Source organism: Cavia porcellus, unplaced genomic scaffold, assembly GCF_034190915.1.
Source record: "Cavia porcellus strain 051 isolate PalLab524CR breed Dunkin Hartley unplaced genomic scaffold, mCavPor4.1 scaffold_5, whole genome shotgun sequence".
Lineage (NCBI taxonomy): Eukaryota > Metazoa > Chordata > Mammalia > Rodentia > Caviidae > Cavia > Cavia porcellus.
The window spans coordinates 948,331-972,400 of record NW_026947488.1 but is presented as its reverse complement, the minus strand read 5'-3'; the positions used below and the strand labels follow the sequence as shown (position 1 = coordinate 972,400).

General features: G+C 52.0%; 1 protein-coding gene across 2 annotated transcripts in view; it reads right to left on the bottom strand.

Moving 5' to 3' along the window:
• Nucleotides 1–3,016: 3,016 nt before the first annotated feature.
• The window catches only part of Zbtb46 (zinc finger and BTB domain containing 46), a 55,716-nt gene continuing 34,662 nt past the window's right edge, over nucleotides 3,017–24,070 (bottom strand). For both annotated transcript variants that reach the window (XM_003462790.5, XM_063247997.1), the window contains exons 3-5: nucleotides 22,135–22,419; nucleotides 7,481–7,656; nucleotides 3,017–5,361 (exon numbers count right to left, since the gene is read on the bottom strand). In XM_003462790.5, the coding sequence (XP_003462838.1) occupies nucleotides 4,960–5,361; nucleotides 7,481–7,656; nucleotides 22,135–22,419 (863 nt within the window). In that variant the 3' untranslated portion in view covers nucleotides 3,017–4,959. The remainder of the gene's footprint in view (nucleotides 5,362–7,480; nucleotides 7,657–22,134; nucleotides 22,420–24,070) is intronic.

The following is a 24,070-nucleotide window of genomic DNA, read 5'->3' as shown; positions in this document are numbered from 1 at the left end:
ACAGACTAGTCTACAGCCTACAGCGGTGATTTGGCAAAAAGGACCACTACTGTAGATACACCCTAAGGTCTCACCTGCAAAAGTCATAGAGCATTACCCGGAGACAGTCGCTTCATTGGCCCTTGAAGCGCATGATAGAGCTGTCCAACATTTTGGCTCAGGACCACAAGCCATCCGAGTACCCTATACCGCCAGCCAGATCAAGACCCTGGCTGCCTGCATAGATACTTGGGCCATTCTGAGATGTGTTTTCCATGGGGATATAAACAATCAATACCCTAAAGACCCTATCTTGTCATTTGTCACTCAGCACCCTATAATTTTTCCAAAGGTTACTGCCTCTGAGCCATTAGTCCCAGCAACTACAATATACACAGATGGCTCCAAGACGGGGATAGGCGCCTATGTGATCCTAGACAAGCCCCCGGTTACCATACAATTTAAACCAGATCAGCCTCAGGTGATAAAACTACAGATCGTTAAAATGATTCTTAAACGGTTCTCAGAGGCCATTAACATTGTCTCCGATTCTAGGTATGTGGTCAATGCTATGCAAGTGCTTAAGACTGCCGGTTTAATTAGATCCACTTCCACAGTGGCTAGACTGTTCCTGTCTATCCAGACATTGCTTCAGAACAGACACCATAAGGTCTTCACCACCCACATAAGAGCACATACATCCCTGCCAGGGCCTATGGCACAGGGAAATGCGGCTGCTGACACTGCCACTCGCCCGTTATAGATTTTTACCTTACTAACACCAATCGAGCGAGCCCGTGCCTTCCATGATAAATTTCATGTTAATGCCAAGACACTAACAAACCATTTCCATGTTTCTAGAGCAGATGCACGAGATATCGTGCGACTATGTGACTCCTGTGCCACATACAAACCTGCCATACCGATGGGAGTAAACCCTCGAGGTTTGATCCCTGGTGATGTTTGGCAGATAGACATCACACATATACAGGAGTTTGGGACTCTTAAATATGTTCATGTTTCCACAGACACCTGTTCTCGCGTCATATTTACAACAACAAAAACAGGTAAAAAAGTGTCTAATGTGATCAATCATTGCCTGGCAGCTTGGGCCACATGGGGCAAACCAAAAATATTAAAAACTGATAATAGACCAGCCTATATAGACAAAGCCTTCAATAAGTTCTACAAAATAATAGAGGTTCAATTAAAACATGATATCCCATACAATCCCCAAGGTCAAAAAATCATTGAGAGGGCTCATAAAAGCCTCAAAAAAATTTTACAAAAACAAAAAGGGGGAGTAGGCCAAGGCCTGGCCCCAAAGGCACGATTATCCATGGCACTATTCACACACAATTTTTTAAATTTAAATAATGATAATCGCTCCCCAGCTGTGGAGCACTGCAACCCTTCCCCCAACCATAAAGGGTGGGTGAAGTGGAAAGATGTCCTGACAGGACAATGGATGGGCCCAGATCCGGTAATCAGCTGGAACCGAGGCGCGGTTTGTGTTTTCCCACAGGAACCGGGACGAGAACCACTGTGGATACCGGAGAGACTGACACGGGCAACAAAGCCCTCGACTGAAGATCAGACCTGCCCTACTAGAGATCCATCACAGACCAACCAACAAGATGAATAGAAATAGCGGTAGCCCAAAATGGACAAGAAGATCCTCAGGCATATGCATGGCTCGCTCGCCTAGCCTACGACCGAGTCTAGGGACGGTGAGCTTCCCACACTCCTCCTCTAAAAAATTATGATATAGCAGGGTAGATGAGTCAATGACGGGTAAGAGCGTGCCTCCCCAGCATGACTCGACCTAAGCCAGGCCCTACCCCATCCTGCACGTAAGCCGCTGGACTGTTAGATGCTGCCCAGGTCTAAATTTCTCTCCGAGGGGATTTCTTTACGGAGAAAAAATGAGTACAAGCTTGTGTACATCCAGGTTCCGTCCAGTTTGTGCCTGGCCCTAAAAAAAGGACGAGGGCCTCAGGGCCTTGGCAGACCATGGGACGGCCGACCAGGGTCTAAGCCAAGGACCTACGGTGGGCCTACGCATAGGGCATAAGCCTCTGCACCCAGTCCAGGAAGGGCTACGATGCGCACATTCATAAAAAATAAAAAAGGGGGAGATGTTGGGAGCCGCAGCCCCGAGCCCGGTCGCCTCACTTGGCGGACGTGAGGCCTGTAGTAAAGAGTGAAGCCTGAGGTAGATTGCCCCTCCCATCGAATATGTTAGTTTCCTGCTTACCGCGTAAACAACCCGCTCAACAATATAGTCTGCCTGGCAACTGATGATGTTAGCCAATCAGCTTGCCTTGCTTACTTTAACATGATTGGACACTGTACCCGTATATATACCGGTGCCACCCCTGGGCGGAAGAAGAAGCCAGATAGAAGCCCGGAAGTAGAAGCCCAAAAGGAGCCGCGGAGAGCGGACCGGTAGAGGCTTTGGGGCAGGCTGAAGCACAAAAGGAGCCGCGGGGAGCGGACCAAAGGAGGCTTCAGCTGGGAGAACCCAGGGCAGGCTGTACGGAGAAGAAGAATAAAAAGAAAAGGTTGTCCACTACCAGACTGTGTCGTGTGTCCTTCCTGCCGGCCGGGAGCGGACATCGACAGGGCTGCAATACAAAACACAACATAGGATCTAAAAAATAAGAGACAACCACCACTAAGTATGGCTTTCATAAGAGTTGCACATGTCACAGAATGAGCCAAAGTAAGATTAATTCTCATAATATTGCAAAAAGTTCCAGTTTTTGCATTTTCTCAGTTTCTAAAAAGGAAGATGTGCAAAGTTGGAAGCATAACTATGTCTTTCTGAGTCAGGTCCCTGTCAAGTCCTGGCAGTGTCCTGTTTCCCAAATCCCAGAGTCCAAATGTACAACCTGGCCAGGATCCAGAGCAGGATACAAACATCGCAGGGTTTCCCTGCCCCTCAGTAACGCCCCAGTGACTTTCCCATTTTGGTGTTGCAAACACCAAAACAGATAGAAAACAAAAATACAAAATGTGAAATGTAATCTACACGTTCTTCATAAAAAAATATTTATTAGTTTGAACATTGATTTAAAAAAAAAAAAGTCACGTTAAAAAAAAAAAAAACCTCCATCACGTCCGCCTCCCTCCCAGCCTCCGCTGAGGTGGACGTGTTCATCTGGGTCTGGGAGGCTCCACACCCACTAGCAAGCTGATGGGAGCAACCAAGCCACCACACAGCAAACACAGGGGAGGGCTGGGGCTGGGACCCTGGGTTTCCAGAAGGTGCCTCCTAGGCACTGGCAGGGAAGGCCGGCAGAGGTGGCGCAGCAGGCAGGAGAGCGGGAGGTCCTGAGTGCAGAGGCAGCGGGGCCTTGGGGTGGCGCCTGAGACTGGGGACTGGTACAAAATCCAGAGACGCTGGTAGCAAAGGTCTGGTTTCCAAATGCATTTTATAAGAAAGTCTGATTAGAAAAGGTGTTTAAAAAGCAGGAGGAAAGGTACAAAGTTGAGGGAGCCCTCAAAGGGGGCTGGGAAGGCCAAAGGGGCTCAGCCCAGAGCTCCTTTGGTGGGGGCTGAGCTATGCTGCCCTACTGATCCATGTGCCTGGGGCTGCCCTCACAGATGGCCGGCAGCAGGCGTCTCTGGAGAGGCCAAGGGCCCTGAAGGGCTCACAGCCTCTATCAAGGGACAACGGACAGCAGACCCCGCACCAGGCCAGAAGGGGCCTCCTGTAACTGGGAGACAGTGGCTGACTTTACTTGAAAAATCAAAACCTTTGCCTCCTCTCCTGTAACATAGGCCCTCTAGGATAGCACCATGTCCCCATGTCCCCATGTGCGCCAGCCCTGTCCCCGTCAGCAGTGGCAGGTAAGGCGGCTGGCACTCGGGGAATGTTACAGTGGACATGTGACCAGGGGACCACTGAGACCTAAGTTATGTTTTTGTGGAGTTTTCCTTTTTCCACTTAGAAAGAATAGATGTGACACAGTAAAAAAGTTGGTCAAAGCCATTTGGCTTGCAGACTGGGAAAAGATGCTAGAACCCTCCTGCTGGAGCCAGCACTCTACACCCTCGCGCCCAGCACTGGGCCGCAGGAGTGTCCCGTCCTGTGTCCTGTCCTGGGGTCAGTCCTGCAGGCCAAGTGTGGCCTTCTGGGACCCGCAGGGTGGGGCACGCAGCGTGCCCAAATGCGGCCTTCGCTTTCACTCCGAAAAGCACAGGGCTGGAGCAAGATCGTTCAAAATTAACCTAAGAGGACTTGACAACAAGCTAAAAGTAAAACAACCCCACATAGTTTCATCAAGTGAGAAAAATAATGCCAAACAAAATACTTTTCTGTAACTACCTCCATCTGTTTGACTACTTTAAAATTTGGTTACCCAGGTGGGGAGGTGCAAGCAGCGCACCGCAGCTAGGCGCCCCACCTGCGGCGTTAGCAGCAACAAAGGCCGGAGCCTGGCTCCAGCCGTCCCAGGAAGGGTCAGTAGGAGCCCCGAGCGGAGCCCAGGGGCCGGGGCCAGGCGGGCCAGGCGGCCCTCGGGGGAGCCTGCGTGGCCAAGAAGGGGCGCCGCCGTCCGCCCGAGAGATAGCACCTGGCGCGGGCCGGCCGCTCCGCCCCGTGTTAAGCACCAAAGCCCCGGGTATGAGGGTCGCAGAGCTCCCCCCACGGCAGCCCGGACTCTGCTGGCCCCGAGCGGCGAGCACAGGAAGGAGAACCCGGGGCAGGCAGGTCGGGGCGGAGGGAGAGGCAGCGCCGCGCCGGGAGCTGCGCGCACCCGCGGGGACCACAGCGTGCCCCCCTCCCGGCACCCGCACTTGCACCCGCACCTCGTGCCCCGCCCCGCGCTCCCCACTCGCAGTGTCGCACCTGCCCTCGCCCATGGCACTGCTTTCCGCGGCGGGATGCTGCGGAGCTGGGCCCGAGGAGGGGCCGCGCCCGCCCAGCAGGAGACCCGCGGGACAGGACACGCGCGGGACGGGACGGGGCGGGGCCTAGGAAATCCAGGCAAAGTCCTTGTCCTGCTCCCCGGCAGGACTGCGGGGACCCCGCAGGGAGTCCTCATCGTCCTTGTCGTCCCCCAGCAACGCGTCCTCATGCGCCAGGCCCACGTCGTCCTTCCACTTGGCCACGTCGTCGTCCTCATCCTCCCCCAGCTCCTCCTCGCCCTCCACTCGAGGGTCGTCGGGGTCCTCCAAGTAGGGCCCGTCAACCGCAAACAGTGCTTCGGGGGAGCCCTCGCCACCGCCGTGGTCCAAGGGCGCAGCCACGCCACGACCCGCGCAGTCGGCACACACACCGTGGCGCCGTGAGCCGTGCTTGATGCCCACGCTGGCCGCCGACATGAACACGCGGCTGCACACCTTGCACACGTACTTCTTGTCTTTGCTGTGCACCTGAGGGGACAGTGCAGTCAGGACTGGAGAGGGGAAGAGGGGCGTGGTTTCTCCCAGGCCCTGGGGCAGGGGAGGAGGGGCAGTCCGTGGCAGGACCAAGGGCAGCCAGGTCTGCTCAAGTCCCCTGCCCACATGGGCAGATTTACAGGTGGCAGCAAACACCTGCGTTCAAAGAAACGTCCACCAGGGGCAACAGTGTCCTCTCCTACAGCCTCCCAAAGCCTCCTTCTAGCTCGGCAGGATCCAGGTGGGCCAGATCCAGGCCACTCCAGCACCTCTCCTCAGCACCCCCATTTCGTGTCCCGGCTCCCTCTGCCAGCGCAGGCTCCTGAGGCGGAGCTGACCGAGCAGCTTCTGGGAGCAGGCCTGGCTACCCAGGTGGGAGTGAAACAGAGAAAGACACTGCTGGCTAAGGCCTGGCACCCGGGGAGCTTTCTTCAGATTTTTCTGTTGTCTTTTTTCGCTCTGTTTTAAATCTGTCTTCCTTCTGCTTTCCTCCACAAAAAAATAAAATAAAATAAAACTTCTAGAGTAGTCTCAGGAAAAACTGTCCCCAAAGAGGATGATCAGATAGGCCCAGGAGGAGCTGCAAGAGCTAGTGTCCACCCCAAGAGCCTTTGTGGCCTGGGCAGTGTAGGATGCTCAAGAAGTGACAGGGGTGTCTTGGGGAGCCTCACATCAGGACCAGATGGCCAGGCATCACTTGTCCTGACAGACACATGCTTAGGAAGGAACCCAGAGGGAAGGATGCTGATTGCCATGGCAACCATCACCCCTAATGGGGGTGGTTATAGAGCAGAGGCTGATGGTCCACCCTATCAGAACGGGCGGCTCCCAGCCACCAGGGCCCTAGCCCTAGAGACACTAGAGGGGTTGCCACATGCCAGGGAAGAGATCACATGCAGTATCTGTGAAGCTGTGATGCAAGTGGAGGTGCGGCTGGGCCAGTGGGCTGCAGAGCTGCCCCTAACAGAAGGCTCCCCCTTCTCAGGGTCAGGCACCCCAAGAGAAGCTACACACAGAAACTATTCTTAGAAAAAAGCAAACCCCAATTGTTTAAGTGCATTTTTCTAGGAGCTAAGACTCTGAAGCCCAGCCATGAATTCCAAGGTAAACCTCCAGCTGTTACCCAAGGTGGCGAACAGGACTCCCACATGGGTCCAGATGTGTACTAAAACATTATTGTAGTTTTGATTAAGGGCTGGGGATGTAGCTCAGTGGCACAGTGCTTGCTTGGCAAGCACAGGGCTGTGAGTTTGATTCCTGGTACAAAAAAATCCTATCAACCACCATCGCTAAGCCTGTTCAGCCCCTATCAGTGTGAAAAGCAAAGGCTGGTTCTCCCTGGGTAGGGAAAAAGTAGAAATAGGTGCATACACTCCTTCAAGGTTTTAAAATGAAATCATCTTCGGCTTATTGAACTAAACATGAGCAAATACAACTAGAGGACAAGTTCTAAAACCCACTCCCTAGACTTCAGGGGCTCTGAGTGCCTATAGATCCATCTTTAGTCTGTCTTTTGTCTGTCCTAGGCCCTTCTTGCACCCTGTGTCCCCAACTCACAGGAAAACAGACATGTAGGGAATCAGGGATACAGCCCCTGGGTACTGCCTGTGCCTGCCTGGCCTTGATAGTTTATCCCCACCAGGTGCCCTCCTGCTGCCTCTTGGGGCAAACCTGCCTCCCTTCCACAGCTTTATCCTCCAGCCCTTGTTACCCAACAGCGACCTGCAGGTGCTGAGCTTGTGCCTGGTGCAGGTGCAGGGCACAGGCAGACCAACACTGGGGCAAGGCCAGCAGATGGACAGTGGTGACAGGCGGCCTCCTGCACCCTTTGTCTTTTTGAGACAGGGTCTCACTATGCAGTTCAGGCTGGCCTTGGGCCTACTTTGTAGCTCGGGCTGGTCTTGAACTCTCAATGATCCTCCTGCCTCAGCCTCCTGAGTGCTGGGATTACAGGGTGCACCACCACACCCGGTTGCACCCAGTTCTAAGTGCAGCAGTGGGAGACCCTGCCAGGTGGGTGCTGCTCTTTCCGCCTGCTCCGTCTTCCTTCCCCATCGCGTGGGCCTTGTTTCTGGGTATGCAGCACCGCCTGGCCCCGTGTGCCCACACTCACCAGAGTGTGCCGCTTCATATGCTCACGCCGCGTGAACTTCTTCCCGCAGATCTCACACGGGTACGGCCGCTCCCCCGTGTGCGAGCGCATGTGCCGCTTGAGGATGCACTGGTGCATCGCCGAGAAGCTGCAGTAGGGGCACTTGAACTTCTTCCTGATCACCGTGAACTCATTCACTGAAAAACAGCAGTGGAGGTGTTAGGGTTCAGCCAGCCCCTTCACTCCTACCTACACCTCTGTCTACCCACTGCCCCAGGGGCCCTGCAGCCTGAGCCTAGGCAAGAGGCCCCAAGGCCATGTCCCAGCCAAGGAGAGCTCAGCCTGGCAACCTGCACAAGCTGGCTCGGTCCTGTCCAAACCTCCGTCCCTTCAGATCCCACACATGCGTAGGAACAGTACCAGGCACAAGGACAAGTCAGACACAGCCTATGGGAGGCAGACAAGAAAGCTGGTGCCACGTGTGGGCGCAGGCACAGAAGACTGCAGAGGGCAGGAGACACCACCTACCAGGGGAGTCCCCAAGTTTGACCTGTGCTGTCCTGGGTAATGGTGGCCTGCAGCCAGCCTCAGCAACTCAGCGCACCCCGAGGTGGCCCAGTCCTGCTGCACTGCTGAGGTCCCTGCCAATGCAGAATCTGAAGATGGGCTGGTGCAGAGCAGCCCCAAGTACACCAGGCCTGAACACCGGCAGGTCCTGGCAGTGCCAGGAGACCATGAGGTCTCCTGTGAGCCCTCCCCTCACATTCCTGAGCCCAGCACTCCAAGAACAGTGCCCCAATCCAGGAACAAGAGTCAGGCAGAAGAATCAGAGGCTCTGAATCCTATGAGCTGACACCAGGCCACAGGGACATCACAGCCCACAGCCAGTGTTCTTGCCAGAGCCGCCAAACACAGTGCTGTGTCTGCCTATAAGAGGAAAGCCAAGTCTCCATGGGGGAGAATGTGTCCTCCTGGCCCTTTCATCAGATGTGAGCCATTGCCTTACACTCGGGACCATCGGCAGGAGGAAAGGGGTCCACATGGCCCAAAGGGTGAAACCATCACTCACAGATGATGGTGTCTCCATCGAAGCATATGACACATGCACATGTGTATCCTCACAGAATTGGAGTTAAATGTGTACACTGTGTGGAACGTAATATTTAACACAGTGCGACCTCTTTGTAATGCCACGTGGTTTTTTTGTGTTTTTTATTTGTTTTGGGGGTTTTTTGGGGGTACCAGGAATCAAACTCAAGACCTCATGCTTGCCAGGCAGGCGCTGCACCACTAAGCTATATCCCGGCCCAATGCCACATTTTTGTTGCTTGGTTTGCTTTGCTTTTTGTTTCTGTGATAATACTAGAGACTGAACCCAGAGCCTACACACTGAACTGTATCACATATCACCACCATCTTTTCTCTGAGGGTCTCACTGTAAGGTTTAGGGGCTGGACTTGAACTCAGTATGTATGTAGCCATTGCTCGTCTCAAACTCACAGTACTCCATCTGCCTCAGCCTCCTGAGTGCTGGGACTACAGGTGTGTGCCACCATACGCAGCCCTAGTCCTTTTCTTATTTTTCCTTTTTTTTTTTGTCTTTTTCATTTTTATCCATACCGAGGATGGAACTCATGACCGCCTGCTTGCAAGGCAGGTGTTTATGCCACTGAGCTAAATCCCCAGCCCCTATTTTTCCATTTTTGAGACAAATTCTTGCTAACTCAAACTTGGGATCCTCCTACCTTAGCTTCCCAGAGTGCTGGGATTACAGGCCATGGGCCCAGATACGATGTCACATTTTTTAACCACGTAGTCATTTAAATGTTTCAATTAACTTATTACAGATTCTATTGTCCAACATTTGCTTCCCTTTTTCTCCCCTTGAGAGTAACACTTCAGCTAGGTCACTGCACCACTGCCCCAGGTCATCCCTGGAGAGGGCCTGGAGAGTGGGCCAACCACCTGCCTGTGACCGCTGCTTCCTGTGTAACCCTAAGTCACTCCACGCCCTGGGCAGGAAGCTCTCCATAGCGCTGGGGGCCCTGCAGGTCCCACTCATTCTGCGTCCACAGTGGGCAGCAGCAGGAGGAGCCTGGTCTGCTTGGTGCTCAGGAACAACCTGGCAGGTAAATCTGCGCTAGGCCTGCCACACCCCCTCCCACCGCCTGCACGTGCCCGGCCACCCCTACACCACACTAGGAACTCCACACCACTCCTAGGGTGGAGGGTCTCAGCTGGTCCTCAGCCTCCCTGGCATCCAGGGCACCTGGCTCACAGCTGTTCTCCTCTTTCTCCCCCTGGGTGCCAACTCTCTAGGGTGGGAAGAAAACCCAGAAAAGGGGTTTCTACAGGATTTTACGTAAAACAACTTTTGGGGGAACACATTCATGGTTTCTGTACCGATTCTATAACCATGAAAATTAAAATTCTGAATTACTACCAGGGGTGATGGCACATGCCTGTAATTCTAGCACTCTGGAGGCTGCGGCAGGAGATTCACTGTGAGTTCAAGGCCAGTGTAGGCTACAAAGTGAGTTCAAGGCCAGACTGAACTGCATAGCAAAACCCTGTCTCAAAAAGACCATCAGTCGGGGCTGGGGATTTAGCTCAACAGCATAAGCACCTGCTTTACAAGTGCGTGGTCGTGAGTTTGAGCCCTGGTACCAGTAAAAAAAAAAAAAAGACCATCAATCAATAAATAAAATAAAATAAAATACATTTTTAAATACCACATAACGTTAGCCTCCTCTAGTGATTCAGGCCTGCGTGTCAAATACATACTTATCTTTACACCTTTTTTTTTTTCTATTGGGGGGTACAGGAACCACTTTTTTCTTAAAAAATAATTTAGAACAGATGAGTAGTAGCCCATCTGTGTAAGGAGGGTTTGCTCAAGAAGGAGACGCAGCTGGAGCAGATCCATCAGCCAGGCATGGTGGTGCACGGCTGTGGTCCCAGCTACTTGGGAAGCCAGGGCAAGCAGATCACAACTTCAAGGCCAGAGTCTCAAAATAAAATTTAGAAAGGGCTTGGATGTGGCAGAGCACTTGCCCGGTGTGGGTGCGGCCCTGTGTTCAATCCCTCTACTAAAAAACTACAGCCTGGACATCTGAAGCTGTCCTCCAGTGACACATTTTCTGTTTTCCTGTCACAGCCATAACAAAACTCCGAACACCCTGGGTCTTACGGTATCATGCCAGAGAGAGGCAGCGGCCCCCTTCCCACCCTTATCTTTCTGTGGCCTTCTCTGCCTTAGGAAGACATCTTTGAGCTCTTCATTCAACCACATCTGCCATGCCTCCTTGAACAGATAAGATCCACTACCAGTTCCAGGGGTCAAGATGGGGTTCCCACACATCCACTGCCAGGACCCCTAAGGGAGATTGCCACAGGTGGCTCTGGGCACCGTGGTTGGCAGTAGTGGTGGCGCTGCAATGGGGTCCAGGGCCCACTGCGTGCCAGGCGCCGAGCAGCACTACACTTGCCCGCTGTGATCTAACTAGTTTTTCACTGGAAATGCCTAGTGGCACCTGTCACTGGGTCCGGGGCTGCAGCCTGTGTGTCCCACAGAGTTTCCACAGGACATAGTGTCTGGTCTGTGTGTCCCATGGCTGTGTCCTGGTTCCCAATCTCCAGGGCAATGGTGGAGGCCAGGGTAGAGCCCTTGACTGCCCAGCACAAGGCCCTGGGTTTGGGCCCAGCACCTGGAAACAAGCTCATAGGGGTGCGGTTCAAGAGCTAGGTCCCTGGGGTGGCCTAGTCACTCACTGCCAGGGGCCCAGTTCCCAGGCAGGGAAGCTGTTTGGCCCCGACCCACTCCCTGGCTGTCTGCCCTTGCTCCTCCGCAGTGGAACAGGAAGCCAAGCCCAGTGCACAGAAGATTCCAGGCCAGGGCTTGTGGCTCATTCCTGTAACACCAGCTCTCCAAAGGCTGAGGCAGGAGGATTGGTGCAAGTGTGAGGCCAGCCTAAACTACACAGTGAATTCAAGGCCAGCCTGGACTGCAGAGCGAGACCCTGTCTCAAAATATAGAAATAAATATGCAAAGTTAAGAAGGGCTAGGGATGTAGCTCAGTGGCAGAGCATCCATGGATTCAGTCCCGAGTACAGCAAAGCAAACAAATACCTCCTTCATGATAGTACCAGTGAATCGCCCAGGGCTGCCAGGTTTGCTGCCATAAGCAAAGGGTGGGTGTGTGCCATTTCCAGAACCTTCAGTCATGCAATTGTGTCAAACCGTAATTTTCCAAAGACCGGACTCCCAGTGCATTTCTGAAATGAATCCAAACATAAACCCCAGTGGACAACGTTCCGTCACATAATCAAGACGGTGCACCTGCAGCACCCTCACCCGCCGGGCTTGGCCGCGACCCCATTTGCTCCCTTGCAGAGGCAGGCACGTGGGGCAAGGCCGATCCACTGGGTCCGGGACGAGCCTGGGCACATGGCAGTGGCCAGGCTGGGTGGATTCTCTGCTCCAGCACCACTCAAGGGACTTGCTGGCAAAGCTGTCCCATGTGGGAGATTCCCTGGGGACAGATTTCACAGGTAAACCCTCCTCAGCAAACCCTAGAACCCGAGGCACCTCTCTCTTTTTGCTTCTCTCTCTTTTTTTTTTTTTTTTTTTTTTTTTTGGTACCAGGGACTGAACTCACGACCTAGTGCTTTCACTGAGCTAAATCCCTGGCCCTTTGCTTCTCTCTGATAAACTGTATTTCCAAGGAATTTTCCCGTTTCTTACAACACGCTAAGTGTCTTAGCACAAGGTGGTTTACAGTATTCTCTTACTATCTTTCCAGTACCTGTAGTAATGAGCTTTCTAGAACTGTTCCTGGCAACGGTGTCCTCCCTGCTTTGCCTGCCCACTTCTGACGGAGTTTGTCAGCCTGCCTTTGGTGTTAGACATTTTTCCACCACTTTTTCTGTGTCTGCTTTTGCTCTCTCTTCGACCAACACTGGGGGTTGAACCCAAACCTTCTGCACTGTGCTACACCCCAAGCTCTTTCTTATTCTGAGCCAGGGTCTTGCTAAATTGCCTAAACTGACCTGGAACGCTCCATCTTGCTGCCCCAGCACCTCGGAGTGCTGGCATTACAAGTGCGTGTCCCACACCAGTCCTTCACGTTGACACCTGGTCTTCCTTCACATTTAATTTGCTCTTCTTTTTCTCACTTTTTTTCATTATTTTTCGTGCATCACTATATTCCTTGTGGGGAATTGACACATGTACAGAATACACTCGCCTTTTAACACAGAAATTCAGAATCTCCCTTCTTTCCTAACAAAGACAATAAGAGCTGTAAACACTGTTAGCAGTGGTTTCATTTTGACATGGCATCTTTCAATTGTCATTCAGGTCAACATTCTTTGTAGCATCCATGTGACTGTGACACGCTTATTAAGGATGAGGGTGCTGGATCATGTGGACGCTGATCCTGACTTTGGCTTGCTGAGTCAGAGAGCAGACTCTCGCAGTCCGCCTTTGCTGTGTGCTCTCTCTGCCTTTCTCATCTGTCTTGGTGACGTTTCCTGTGCGTTGGAATATTCTGAGTGTGTGAGGTGGTGTACAGCTGCACAACACCGTCCGGAAAGTCTGAATGCAGACACATGACTCAAAATATCACCAGGTACAATCCAGAGATAGAAAAGGAGAGTAACGTCTTGCTGTGACGTACTCGTTCCAGAAGTTCAAGTTTCATGTGCACGTCTCCTCTGTCCCGGGCTGTCTGCAGTGCTGTTCTATTCATCACTGACTTCACTAACTTCTTTTAGTTCCTCCAGTCTTGGTTTCACAGCTTAAAGACGGAGCCACTGCTAGACGCGGACACACCAGTGCTGTGCTATTCCCTAAAGACCTCAAAAGTTTACTCTGATTGCCCAGCGTGGTGGTGTACAACTGTAATCCCAGCCTTCGGAAGGCTGAGGCAGGAAGATCACAGGTTTGGGGTCAGCCCAGGCAACTTAGAGCCTATTTCAAGAATAAAGAGGCTGATGCTCAACAGTAGAGCGTCCTTGAGTATGACCCCCAGCACATGGGGATAATGTTTTTTGGACTATTATAGCTCATCTTAGAATAATGCAATCATCTCATGGTAACGTGATCCGCTTACCACAATGTTGTTACTGCTGTAGCTGAGTCCAAGCCCACCAGCTTTTCTCTATTTATCCTTTATCTTTCCATCCCTTATGTGTTTCCCCTTTCTCCTCTCAGGCGTAATTCTCTGTGACTGTGAAGACACAGAAGCCAGTCGGCAGCTGGGCCACTGTACCCTTATTTTACTTGTGGATCGAGAGCCCTGAGTGTGAGTGCACACAGCCGCCTCCTCCCGCGGGCTCCTGGGCCCAAGGTCGCAGTGCCCAGCACCGGGCGATGGGTTCCCACGCTTCCCCCCATGTGCGCACACATGAGCGTGAGCACGTGAGCCAGTGCACGTGTGTGTGAGGTCCATCAGGCTCCTGTGCCTTCAGGCGCCGCAGCCGGCTCCTGCTACTGCCTTGCTTGGTCTGGCGTTCACGGAGCTTCAGAGGCCACAGCGGCTTCCTTCGATTTTGGAAAATCCCCAGCCACAGTCTTCAGCTGCTGCCCTGGTGGCTGTGCCCAGCCCTGGGGACCCCAGCCCACGCACACTGCGCTCCTGCCTCCCTCAGGGCTCAGAGCCTCCACTGCCTGATGATGTCTCCAGCTCAGTCCACTGCTCGCCGCTGTGTCGAGGCAGCCCTTCAAGGGCGTGGCACTGGGCACCAGGGCCACAGTGCTCTACCACCGAGCCCTGGCCCTCGCTACTCTTGGTATTGAGAGACAGGATCTTGTTCAATTGTGTAGGGTCACTACCAACTTGAAATCTCCTGTCCCAGCCTCCCAAGAAGCTGGAGCTACGGGGATGTGATACTACACCCAGCCTATTTTATAAACTAATTTCAGATGCTGAATTTTCAGTTTTAAAATGTCCATTTGAGCGAGGCATGGTAATACACACCTGTACCACTACTTGGGAAGCTGAAGCAGGAAGATTACTGGGAATTCAAAGCCAGCCTGGGCTACAAAGTAAGTTCAAGGGCAGCCTGAACTGTATAACAAGACTCTGTCTCAAAAAAGACAAAAAAAAAAAAAAAAAAAAAAAAAGGGCTGGGAATTCAGCACAGCAGCATAAACACCTGCCTAGGTATAATCCCTGGTACCATAAATAAATAAAATAAAACAAACTTTTTTACAGATCTCATTCTCTTTAAAAGGGTGTTTTTTGTTCTTTGTTTTTGGTACTGGATCAAATTCATGCCCTCTAGCTTGCCAGGCAGGTGTTTACACCACTGGGCTAAATCCCCAGCCTAGATCTCACTCTCTTGCAATCCTGAAATTCTGCCTTTTAACCTGTCTTGCCTATCATCTTCTCGCTTTTTCTGGTGATGCTGGAAACCTCCACGGCCCTGATAACTGCAGTATCTGTCATCACACCTGGCTTGGTGCAGGATCTGGGCCCTGTCATTCTGCATACACTGTACCCTACCACAGGCACCGGACACGGCCAGCAGGAAAGCAGGTCCTTCCAACAGCGTCACCTGTCTGAAAGACAGCAAAGGGTGGCTTTCACGAGCTGTCCCATTTCTGGCAAGCAAACAGTGAAACCCTGACCTGCAGGGGCCTCCCCTGAGGGCTGGCCTGGCCTCGGCCCCACCGGTGCCCAGCCCTGCACTCTGCACGGTTTTGGTCGTAGCCTGAGAACTAAGACACTGAGCGTGGCTCACCTGGGGTTCACCAGTGGTTTCTTGCTTTGGAGGGTTTTGTCCCTTGAGTCTCAGCTACTGTGACCACCCTGAAGAACCGGAGTCAACAGTACAAACACAGTCACGTCCCACTCAGCTGTGTCCTGCTCCAGTGTCTGGAAGATGCAGTGAGGCCCTTCGGGGAGAGCTCACACTGTGCCCTGCACCAGCCACCAGGGCACACGTGTACGTGCAGTGTCTGTTTTCTCTCTGAAGTTCTGGGGCCTGAACCCAGAGCATTCACGCTGAGCTACACCTCGGCTCTTTCGTTTTATGTTTTTGCAACAGCATCTAAGTTGCCCAAGTTGGGCTTGAACTTGTGGTCCTCCTGCCTCAGTCTCCCAGAATGCTGGGATTACAAGTATGTGTCATCACACCTGGCTTGGTTTTGTTTTATGTGTCTGTGTGGGTTGGATTTTTTATATTTTGAGGGGGTCGTTTGGGGAGGATCTTTTTGAGACAGGGTCTTGCTAGGCAGTTTAGGTTGGCCATGAGCTCACTTTGTAGCCCAGGCTGGTCTTGAACTCACAGTCCTTCTGCTCAGCCTCCCAAATGCTAGAATTACAGGCGTGTGCCACCACACCTGGCAATTTTTATGTTTTTATGGGGTTTATGTTTTTTAATATGTATTTTGGGGTGGGCAGCTTTTCAAAGAGTTTTTGCCTATGCTAGCTAGCCATGACTGAAACCAGCAATTCAAAGAATTTTTTTCAGATGCACTTCTTTTTTTTGGTCTTTTTCTTTTTATTGGGATCAGAGATCAAACTCACGACTACACACTTGCAAGGCAGGCGCTTATGCCACTGAGCTAAATCCCTAGCCCCAAGATGCACTTCTTTAAAATAAATTAGTGCCAAACTGACAATGATCAAAATTGCATCACTCACTTAAAACACAGCTTAAACTAATAAATCAACATCCCGAGAAGAGCAGTCTTCATCGCTATAAATGCTGGTTCACACCATTTGTGCAGCCACTTCCATCTTTTAGGACGGTAAAAACACTAAGAAGTGGGACTGGGGATTTAGCTCAGCGGCACAAGCGCCTGCCTTGCAAGCAGGCAGTCGTGAATTCAATCCCCGGTAACGATTAAAAAAAAAAAAAAACCACTAAGAAGCCCAAAGCTCCCTGTAGAGAAGGAGCAAGTTCAGTGGCAGTCAACAGACCTATGAAAGAACAATCTTTTTATTACTAAAATTCTGTTTTCAAGGGTGATTAATGTTACATGTTGATAATTAAAAAAAAAAAACTTTTTGAAGCCAATCCCCAACTCACACTATTTTAATGAAATATTTCAGTAAACTATTAGCTAAGTTAAGCAATGAGGTCTCTGAGCAGCATGCGGAGGTTCCCACACTGGATGGCCCCCAGGTGGTGGGAGAGATAATAAAGAATCAAGACGGAAATCAGCCATTCAGTCTCAGTATTTCCTGTATCCCTCATCACTTCCTTCACCATGAACCCATTTCTTTCAGGCCTCTAAAACCTAAAACTTGAAGATGTTTTAAAAAATCAACCAAACAACAGCCCCAGGGTCTCCACAGGGCAGCTCTGTGTGTCGGTCCCTGGACAGTCACCTCCACTACCTAGACAAGCAACAAGGTCCAGCAGCTGCTCCCACCACTCAGAGCCTGGACTCCCTGGCCGGCCCAAGCAGACCCACCAGGGAGGCCAGCTGACCTCTGACCTTACCCTGCAGCCTCGGAGAAAGGCAGGAGTATCATGACCACCGCTCTCCACAGGACAGGACATCAGAACATGCAGCAACCCTGCACAGGCAAAATCCACTCGGGCCCACCATCCTGTTTTAGGAACTGGTAGGATTTTGTGATTTGTTGTTGTTGTTGTTGATTTGTTTTGTTTTAGTTATTTTTTGAGACAGAGTCTCGCTAGGTAGCCTAAGGTGGTTTTAAACTCATTGCGTAGGGAGGGCTGGGGATTTAGCTCAGCGGCAAAAGTGCCTTCGTGGCAAACGCAAGGTCATGAGTTCAATCCTCAGTACCAAGGGGAAAAAAAAAAAAAACTCACTGGGTAGTCCAGGGTGGTCTTGAAACCATGATAATCCTCATGCCTCCCAAGTGCTAGGATTACAGGTGCATAATACTATGCTAAACTAAGAACTGGATCTTAACTCATCCTGTGTAAATCAAATGTCTTTGTTAAGAGGACGAGAAAAAAAAATCTCTCAAAACGAGGTCTGAGAATTTTTAAAAAAAAATATGAACACTTTACTATGCTGTCCAGGCTGGTTTTAAACTCAAGAGCTTAAGTGATCTTCCTGCTTCAGCCTCTCAGTATCTTCGCGAAATGTCTTATATAAAATGTAAAACAATGTAGCTTCATTCTCGTGGCTGAAAAGTGAGCTGAGCCGCAGATGCAAGATGCAACTACTAAGAACCTGCGGCTACAACTGCTTCTCCGCTCATCATGGGGGTGGGGGTTCCTGGTCTGAACCCACGGGGACCTGCTTGCTAGACAAATCAAGCAGTGCCGCCCCCAAAGCGCGCGTACTGGGCTGTGTCAGGTCTCGTGGCCACCTCACACTTCAGCTGGGCTGGTGCAGGCAGCCTCCTCGAGCCATCCTGCAGCTCTGAGGAGGAGCAGGGCGGCAACCTTAACTCTGCTACCAGCCCTGGGCACGTGGGAAGCAAGGCTCACTGCGAGGAAGAATGCCAGCTGCAGGCCTTCACAGTCCCGGACGGTGACAGCTGGCCGGGACGCTGATTCGCTGGCCAAGCCCAGTGGCGGGGCACTTCCCCCCAGGCTTGTCTGTGGTGGCTTTCTCCAGGAGCAAATGATTTCAGCAGAGGCTTTCAGGACTGAAATCGAGGCTGGCGACCTGCAGCCCTGGTCTTGGGGCCAATCTTCTGACAGGTTCTTCACGAGACATCAGCTGAAGTCCGTAATACCGTAACAAGTGCCCAATGGGAAGAATTCCAGTATCAATCCAGGATCAAGTGAAAGCCCTTAATTCCTTGTATGGAAACAATAAGCAAATGTTCTGTAAACCAAAGAGAAAAAAGCTGCAGACCTTCACCACCAAACGCTCCAGGTTGCTCAGGCCTCTCCTGCGGCCACAGTGTGGAAGAGGAAATGTCCACAGCAGCTGGCCAAGGTGCCAGGGCCACTTTACCAGCCAAAGTTAGTGGTGACAGCCAGGCGTCACCTTGGGGAACTGCAGGGAGGGAGTTGGTGTGCTCTGTGGGGTAGGGCTGTGCTGCCACAGCTGGGGTAGGTTCCAGCCAATATGTGCTCGGCGACACTGGGGACTTCGGGGTCACAGCCTCAAGGCATCACGGCCTCCTGGGCCTGCACTAAAGCTGGGCCCCGTCCACATGCTCATGGAGAAGACTCTGTGTTCTTGTTTCCAGGGCTACAAAAGCCATTGGATATCCAGGTCCCAGATGGACACACCTTACATGACAAAGCCATGTTCTGAACTGTGAATGAGGCTCTTCATGGTCTCTATTCATGACCACAAACAGACTTATAAATGTATTAACAAAAGTAAAAGAGAACCAAGTTAGACTGAATTAAAAAGAAACAAGTTTTTTGATGAGACAATCATAAGGCTGACGAGCCAGGGTAAAACCACTATTGGTTGAATTCATAGCCAAACCAGTGTTATTAGTCCTAGGAAAATGAGGAAATTAATGCTACTTTTCTAGAATGTTCCAGAATCATCCAAAAGGACCTCTGAGGGTCAGCTATTCTACACTGCCTGCACACTGCTGCCACGCCCAGATCACACACACCAACACAGAGCACAAGTGACCAAGGAGAATCTGGTCACAGCTAGGTCCCAATACTGTGTCCTGTACTGCAAAGCAATGTCAGCCCTATGGCAACGAACCATTTGCACATGCTCCAGTGACACCCGCCCGCTGGGCAGTGTGCTCTCCTGGGGTCCTAACCAAAGTCACAGCCTTGGACAAAGCTCGTCAGGGGCAACCAGGATGTGGAAGTCACAAACCTGACACGAAACCAGGCCCGGGCCCAGAAGCCAGGACTCGGGTCATCATCTCACCCAAGCAGAGGCTTTGGCTTCCTTTGCTTCTCCATGAAAGGTACAAGGAACGTGGCCCCACAGCCCAGCAGGCATGCACTGTTCTCTGTCCTCTGAACACTCAGCATCTCCAGCTGTGCAGTCCAGCTGCTCCCAAGCTGGCAGCGGCAGCGCACGACTCACAGGCTCCTGTGCTCGGAGCTGACTTCCAGAATTCGACTAGCAAGGGACTGAGCCAGCATGGGGCACGCAGGGGTCTACAGACCCTGGGTACCTGCCCTCCTGCACTGTCCCCACACGCACCACATCCCAGCCCAAATGCTTCTGCCAACCAGGCTCTTCCTGGAGGAGCAGGGAAACGACCAAGCAACGCTCTAGTGGAACTGATATGGCTTCTCCTCGTGACAGAGGGACACACTCCACAGACCGTGTGCTCCAAGGCTGGGTCTGGCTGCAGTCTGTGGGTGCCCTGCCTCCACCCACATGTGTCATGACTGTCACCCGCTGCTGCCAGCCAGTGCAACCCCAACCTGCCAGTGAGGATGCTTGCAGCAAGGAGGCGGCCCTGAAATCCTGGAAAGTGGGGCTTACACCTGGATGTTTCCTGTCTTCATTTCAGAAACAGGCTGATTTCACTCAGGACAGCAGAAAATCGTGTTTCACAGGAATCCACCCCTCGTTGAGCTGACCACCCTTCTGCCCACCAGGCAGGTTCACCTCCACACAGCAAAGTCACCCAGGCCAAGCCTGGCCAGTGGAAGGAAGAGTCTGACAGCTTCTAACCCTATTAATGAGAAAGCAGATTCTTATGCAAAGAGTAGAAAACTTAGGATATCAAAAGTTAGGAGGTTAAAACACCATGGAAATAACAAATTACCACAACTCACTGACTTCACTGGAATTAGTCACAGGTAGAATGCAGTGGGACTTTGTTTCCTCTCTGGAATGCAGAGGCCTGTGACGCATGCCCGCACCCTGTGGCACACCAGGACGGCAGTACTTGCCGTCAGCCCACCTGAGACATGGTAAACTTCACACAGTGACACAGTGGCACAGGAGAAGTGCCAAGAAGACAGTGTCAGCCCCACCCACAGCACACTTGCTGCAAGGAGCCCAGGATGCAGGGTCTGGTACCAGAGACCAGCACAGGGCTGCGATGCCCAAGCTGACCTGTGGCCCCGTGTAGCGAGCCATTGTTTACAGCTGTGACCCCATCTACACACAGTGCCCAGCACAGATGCCTCAAAGGCTGTGGACAACACTTGTGTCCAGGGTGAGATTACAGAAGAGCACAAAGAATTCATTTCCCCTCATTCCAAAACCATTCCTGACTACGACCGTAGGCACCAAGTCAAGAGGGAGTCCCTGCTGGGACCTGCCTTAAGGAGTCTGCACTGTGGACTTAAGAGCCCAGCCTCGGGGAGATAGAGGGGCCTGGGCTCAGTGCTGGGGCTCCCTGGCTATCTTCCACACTTCCCACAGAGCTCATCCACTCTCAGAAACCCTGCTCTGCAAATTCCAGGCACCCCAAATTCCCTGGAACCACTTCCATGCGCTGACCAGGTCCCTGGTGGCTTGAGAAGTCCAACAATGGTTAAGATCAGTCCAGCTGAGCATCTGAGAGGGGAAAAGGCTGATGCCTGAACTAAATGACGTTCCCCAAATGCCGTTTTCAAATTCACAGCAGCTGCGCAGGTGTCGCTCTCCCCATTTCTCAGACGAGATGTGGGGAAGAGGTCTGAGGGTGCCCGATGCCAGTGCCCCGGGACTGGGAAACACTTCCACCCACCCAGGTCCGGTCCAAACAGGGAAATGAAGAGAACGCAAACACTGGTTTTCACTTTCAGTTTTTATTACCCAATTTGCATAACTCCTCACATCACTACAAAACCTCAAAATACTTTAGTGCTCATAAGAACCAAACCGTGAAAAGATTGTCTTTTAAAACAGCAAAAATGAAAATAAAGACACATGTCCCACAGCCCCAACATCAGATGACTGGCAGGTAGGACCAGGTGACACCAGGGACAGGAGCCTCTCGCCCCAGCTCAGTGTCCCAGGGCGGGGCCACCACAGACATGATCAGAAACACGGCCTCATGTCCAGCCTGTGCGGACATCAGCTGAACAGGCAGTGCCAACAGCATGGCCAGTCTGGCCAGGTGGTCATGCCCATCCCCTGGCATCACGGGCCCCTGCCACTGTCCCTGCAGCCCTGTGACCAGAGATGCAGCTTGGTCCCTGCGGCACCACACCTTTAGCCATGAGCCAACGTTGGCCTCCTCTTCAGAGAACAGCCTGGGTAGCGGCCACACAGCAGTGCTCCTCATCTGGGTCTCCGCCGGGGACACACAGGCTCTAAAGCTCACATGTGACCAGAAGAACAAAGTGAACCCGGCGGACGGATGGGTGATGGGCGAGGCGGAGTGAGTGTGCCCGCGCTTTCCTTCTGGAGCCCCCTCAGTCTCCGCACAAAGCCCTGGACCAGTGGCCAGCAGGGGGCGCCTCGACCACCCAGCTACACAAAGACCCTGTCTCCCACGGCCCGGCCCTGCAAAGGCTCAACTAGTTCGAGGTTTCAGGTCTGTTTATTACTTGTGTGCACTTTTCAGCTCAGCGGGTTTTAGGGTTCAGATGGTTCACCAGATGCCTCAAATTTGAGCATGAAACAGTCCCACAAGCTCCCACCGTTCCCTCCCGTCGCCGGACTGCGCATTCCTCCTCCCGGGCTGCCCATCTGCAAATCAAGCCTGCCTCAGTCCCAGCTGGGTGTGCCCTGCTCATTGCCAAAAGCCTTGAGGACCTGGGGAGTGGCTGCTGCCCACAGCCTCCCCAACATGCAGATGGGCTGCACACTCCTCGGGAGACTCGACACCCAGCGACAGACACACAGGGGCGACACTTACAGGACAGCGAGTGGGTGCCTTTGGGCAGATACTCGAACAGCAAGGAGCCATCCTCTCCGAGCATGTCGGCCTTGAGGGACAGCAGGCTGTTCTTGCTCATGAGTGCCGCACGCAGGCTGGCCACCGCCGTAGCCTGATGCAGGGCCTCATCCTTCTCAGGGGTCAGTGGCGGACCCAAGAAGCTGGCTTCTCCTCCCAGCAGACCCTCATCGACGTGCGCATAGAGCTCAGCCCGCTCTGCTCGGCTGTCTGAACTGCTGGCCTCAGTGACAGTTAGGTCTGCATCTGGGAAGAGAGACACACAGAAGAGAGAACACTCAGGTCACACAGAACTGCAGCTGGGAGCTACTGTGATTCAGCAGCTTCCCAGCAGCCCAGCATCCTGGCCCAACACAGCGCCCTGCGTGTCCCGCCCCATCCTGCCAGCCTGGCCCCTGACACGCGACAGGCTGGGTGGTGGTCCCCACACAGGCCCAGCGTTGGAGACAGGGCCCCAGGCTCAGGCTCGTGGGACGGCAAGATTTCTACCTTTTTCTTTTTTTAGGCTGTGGTTTTGTTTTCCACAGGGTCCCAAGTAGGTCACTGAGTTCCCAGGCTAGGCTTGAGCTTGAAATCCTCCTACCTCAGAGTACTGGAACTGTAGGCATGCGCCACCACCTCTGCCTGGACTTCTGAAGCCTTTTAAAGAAGAAACACCTAGCCAGACATGGTGGCGCACACCTTTGGCTCCCAGCACTCGGAAGCCTGAGGCAGGAGGACTGCTGTGGATTTGAGACCAACCATGAACTACATGGTGAAACTCTGTCTTAAGAAAAAGAAAAAGAGGAAATACCTAACATGCATCGATGACCTACATGAACATTAGAGCTAAAACTCTGACACTTTCAGGAAAACATAGGTGACTTTAAGTTTGGCAGCGGATTCTTAGCAATACCAGAGCATAAGAAACACAACAAATAAACTGCATTTAATCATATTAAAACTTCCTTCAATATGTAACCTATTAACTAGGATTTCTTACTGTGTATTTTTTTCTTAAAATTCTGTATTACTTGTACCCTTTTACTGCTTTTTTAAAATTTCCTTTCTTTTTTCTCTTTAAATAAAAAAAAAAAAAAAACTTCCTGTGCCATTAAAGACACTCTCAAGAGGGCAAAAAGACAAGCTATAGTTTAGGAGAAAATATCTGTAAGTCATATATCTGATAAGAGACTCTGTCCAGACCATATACTCGTATACTCTAATAAGAAAAACAAAATCAGGCATGATGGTGCATGCCTCTAATCCCAATACTCAGGAGGCTGAGGCAGGAGGATCCCTGTGCATTCAAGGCTAGCCTGGACTACACAGTGAGTCCAAGGCCAACCTGAACTGCCTAACGAGACCCTATCTCCAAAAAAAAAAAAAAAAAAAAAAAAGACAAGATAAAAGTAGGCAATATATCTGATTAGACACTTAGCCAAAGATATGCAAATGGCCAAGAAGCACATAAAAAGATACCCACTGGGGCTGGGGATCTAGTTCAGCAGCATAAGCGCCTGCCTTGCAAGTGTGTGGTTGTGAGTTCGATCCCTGGTACCGATAAAAAAGAAAAAGACAAAAAAAAAGATGCCCACCATTCACAGTTACCAGAAAAATGCAAATTGAAACCACAATGAAATACAATTTTACATCCAGAAGGATGGCTACCACCAAGAAACCAAGTAACCAACAGCACTGCAGAGAAGCCAGAACCTTGTGCGATGACGTGGCTGTGAACTATGCAATGGCCAGGGTGGGTCTGGCAGTTCCCACAGTGACCACCTAAGGCGCTCAGCAGCGGGCCAGCTGGCCCTCCGCAGATTCCTTATCTCCAGATGAGAACAAAGTGAAAGAGAAGCACCCGGTGGCATAGGTCTGAGCCCAGTCCCTGGGAGGGGACAGACACACCCAGGCT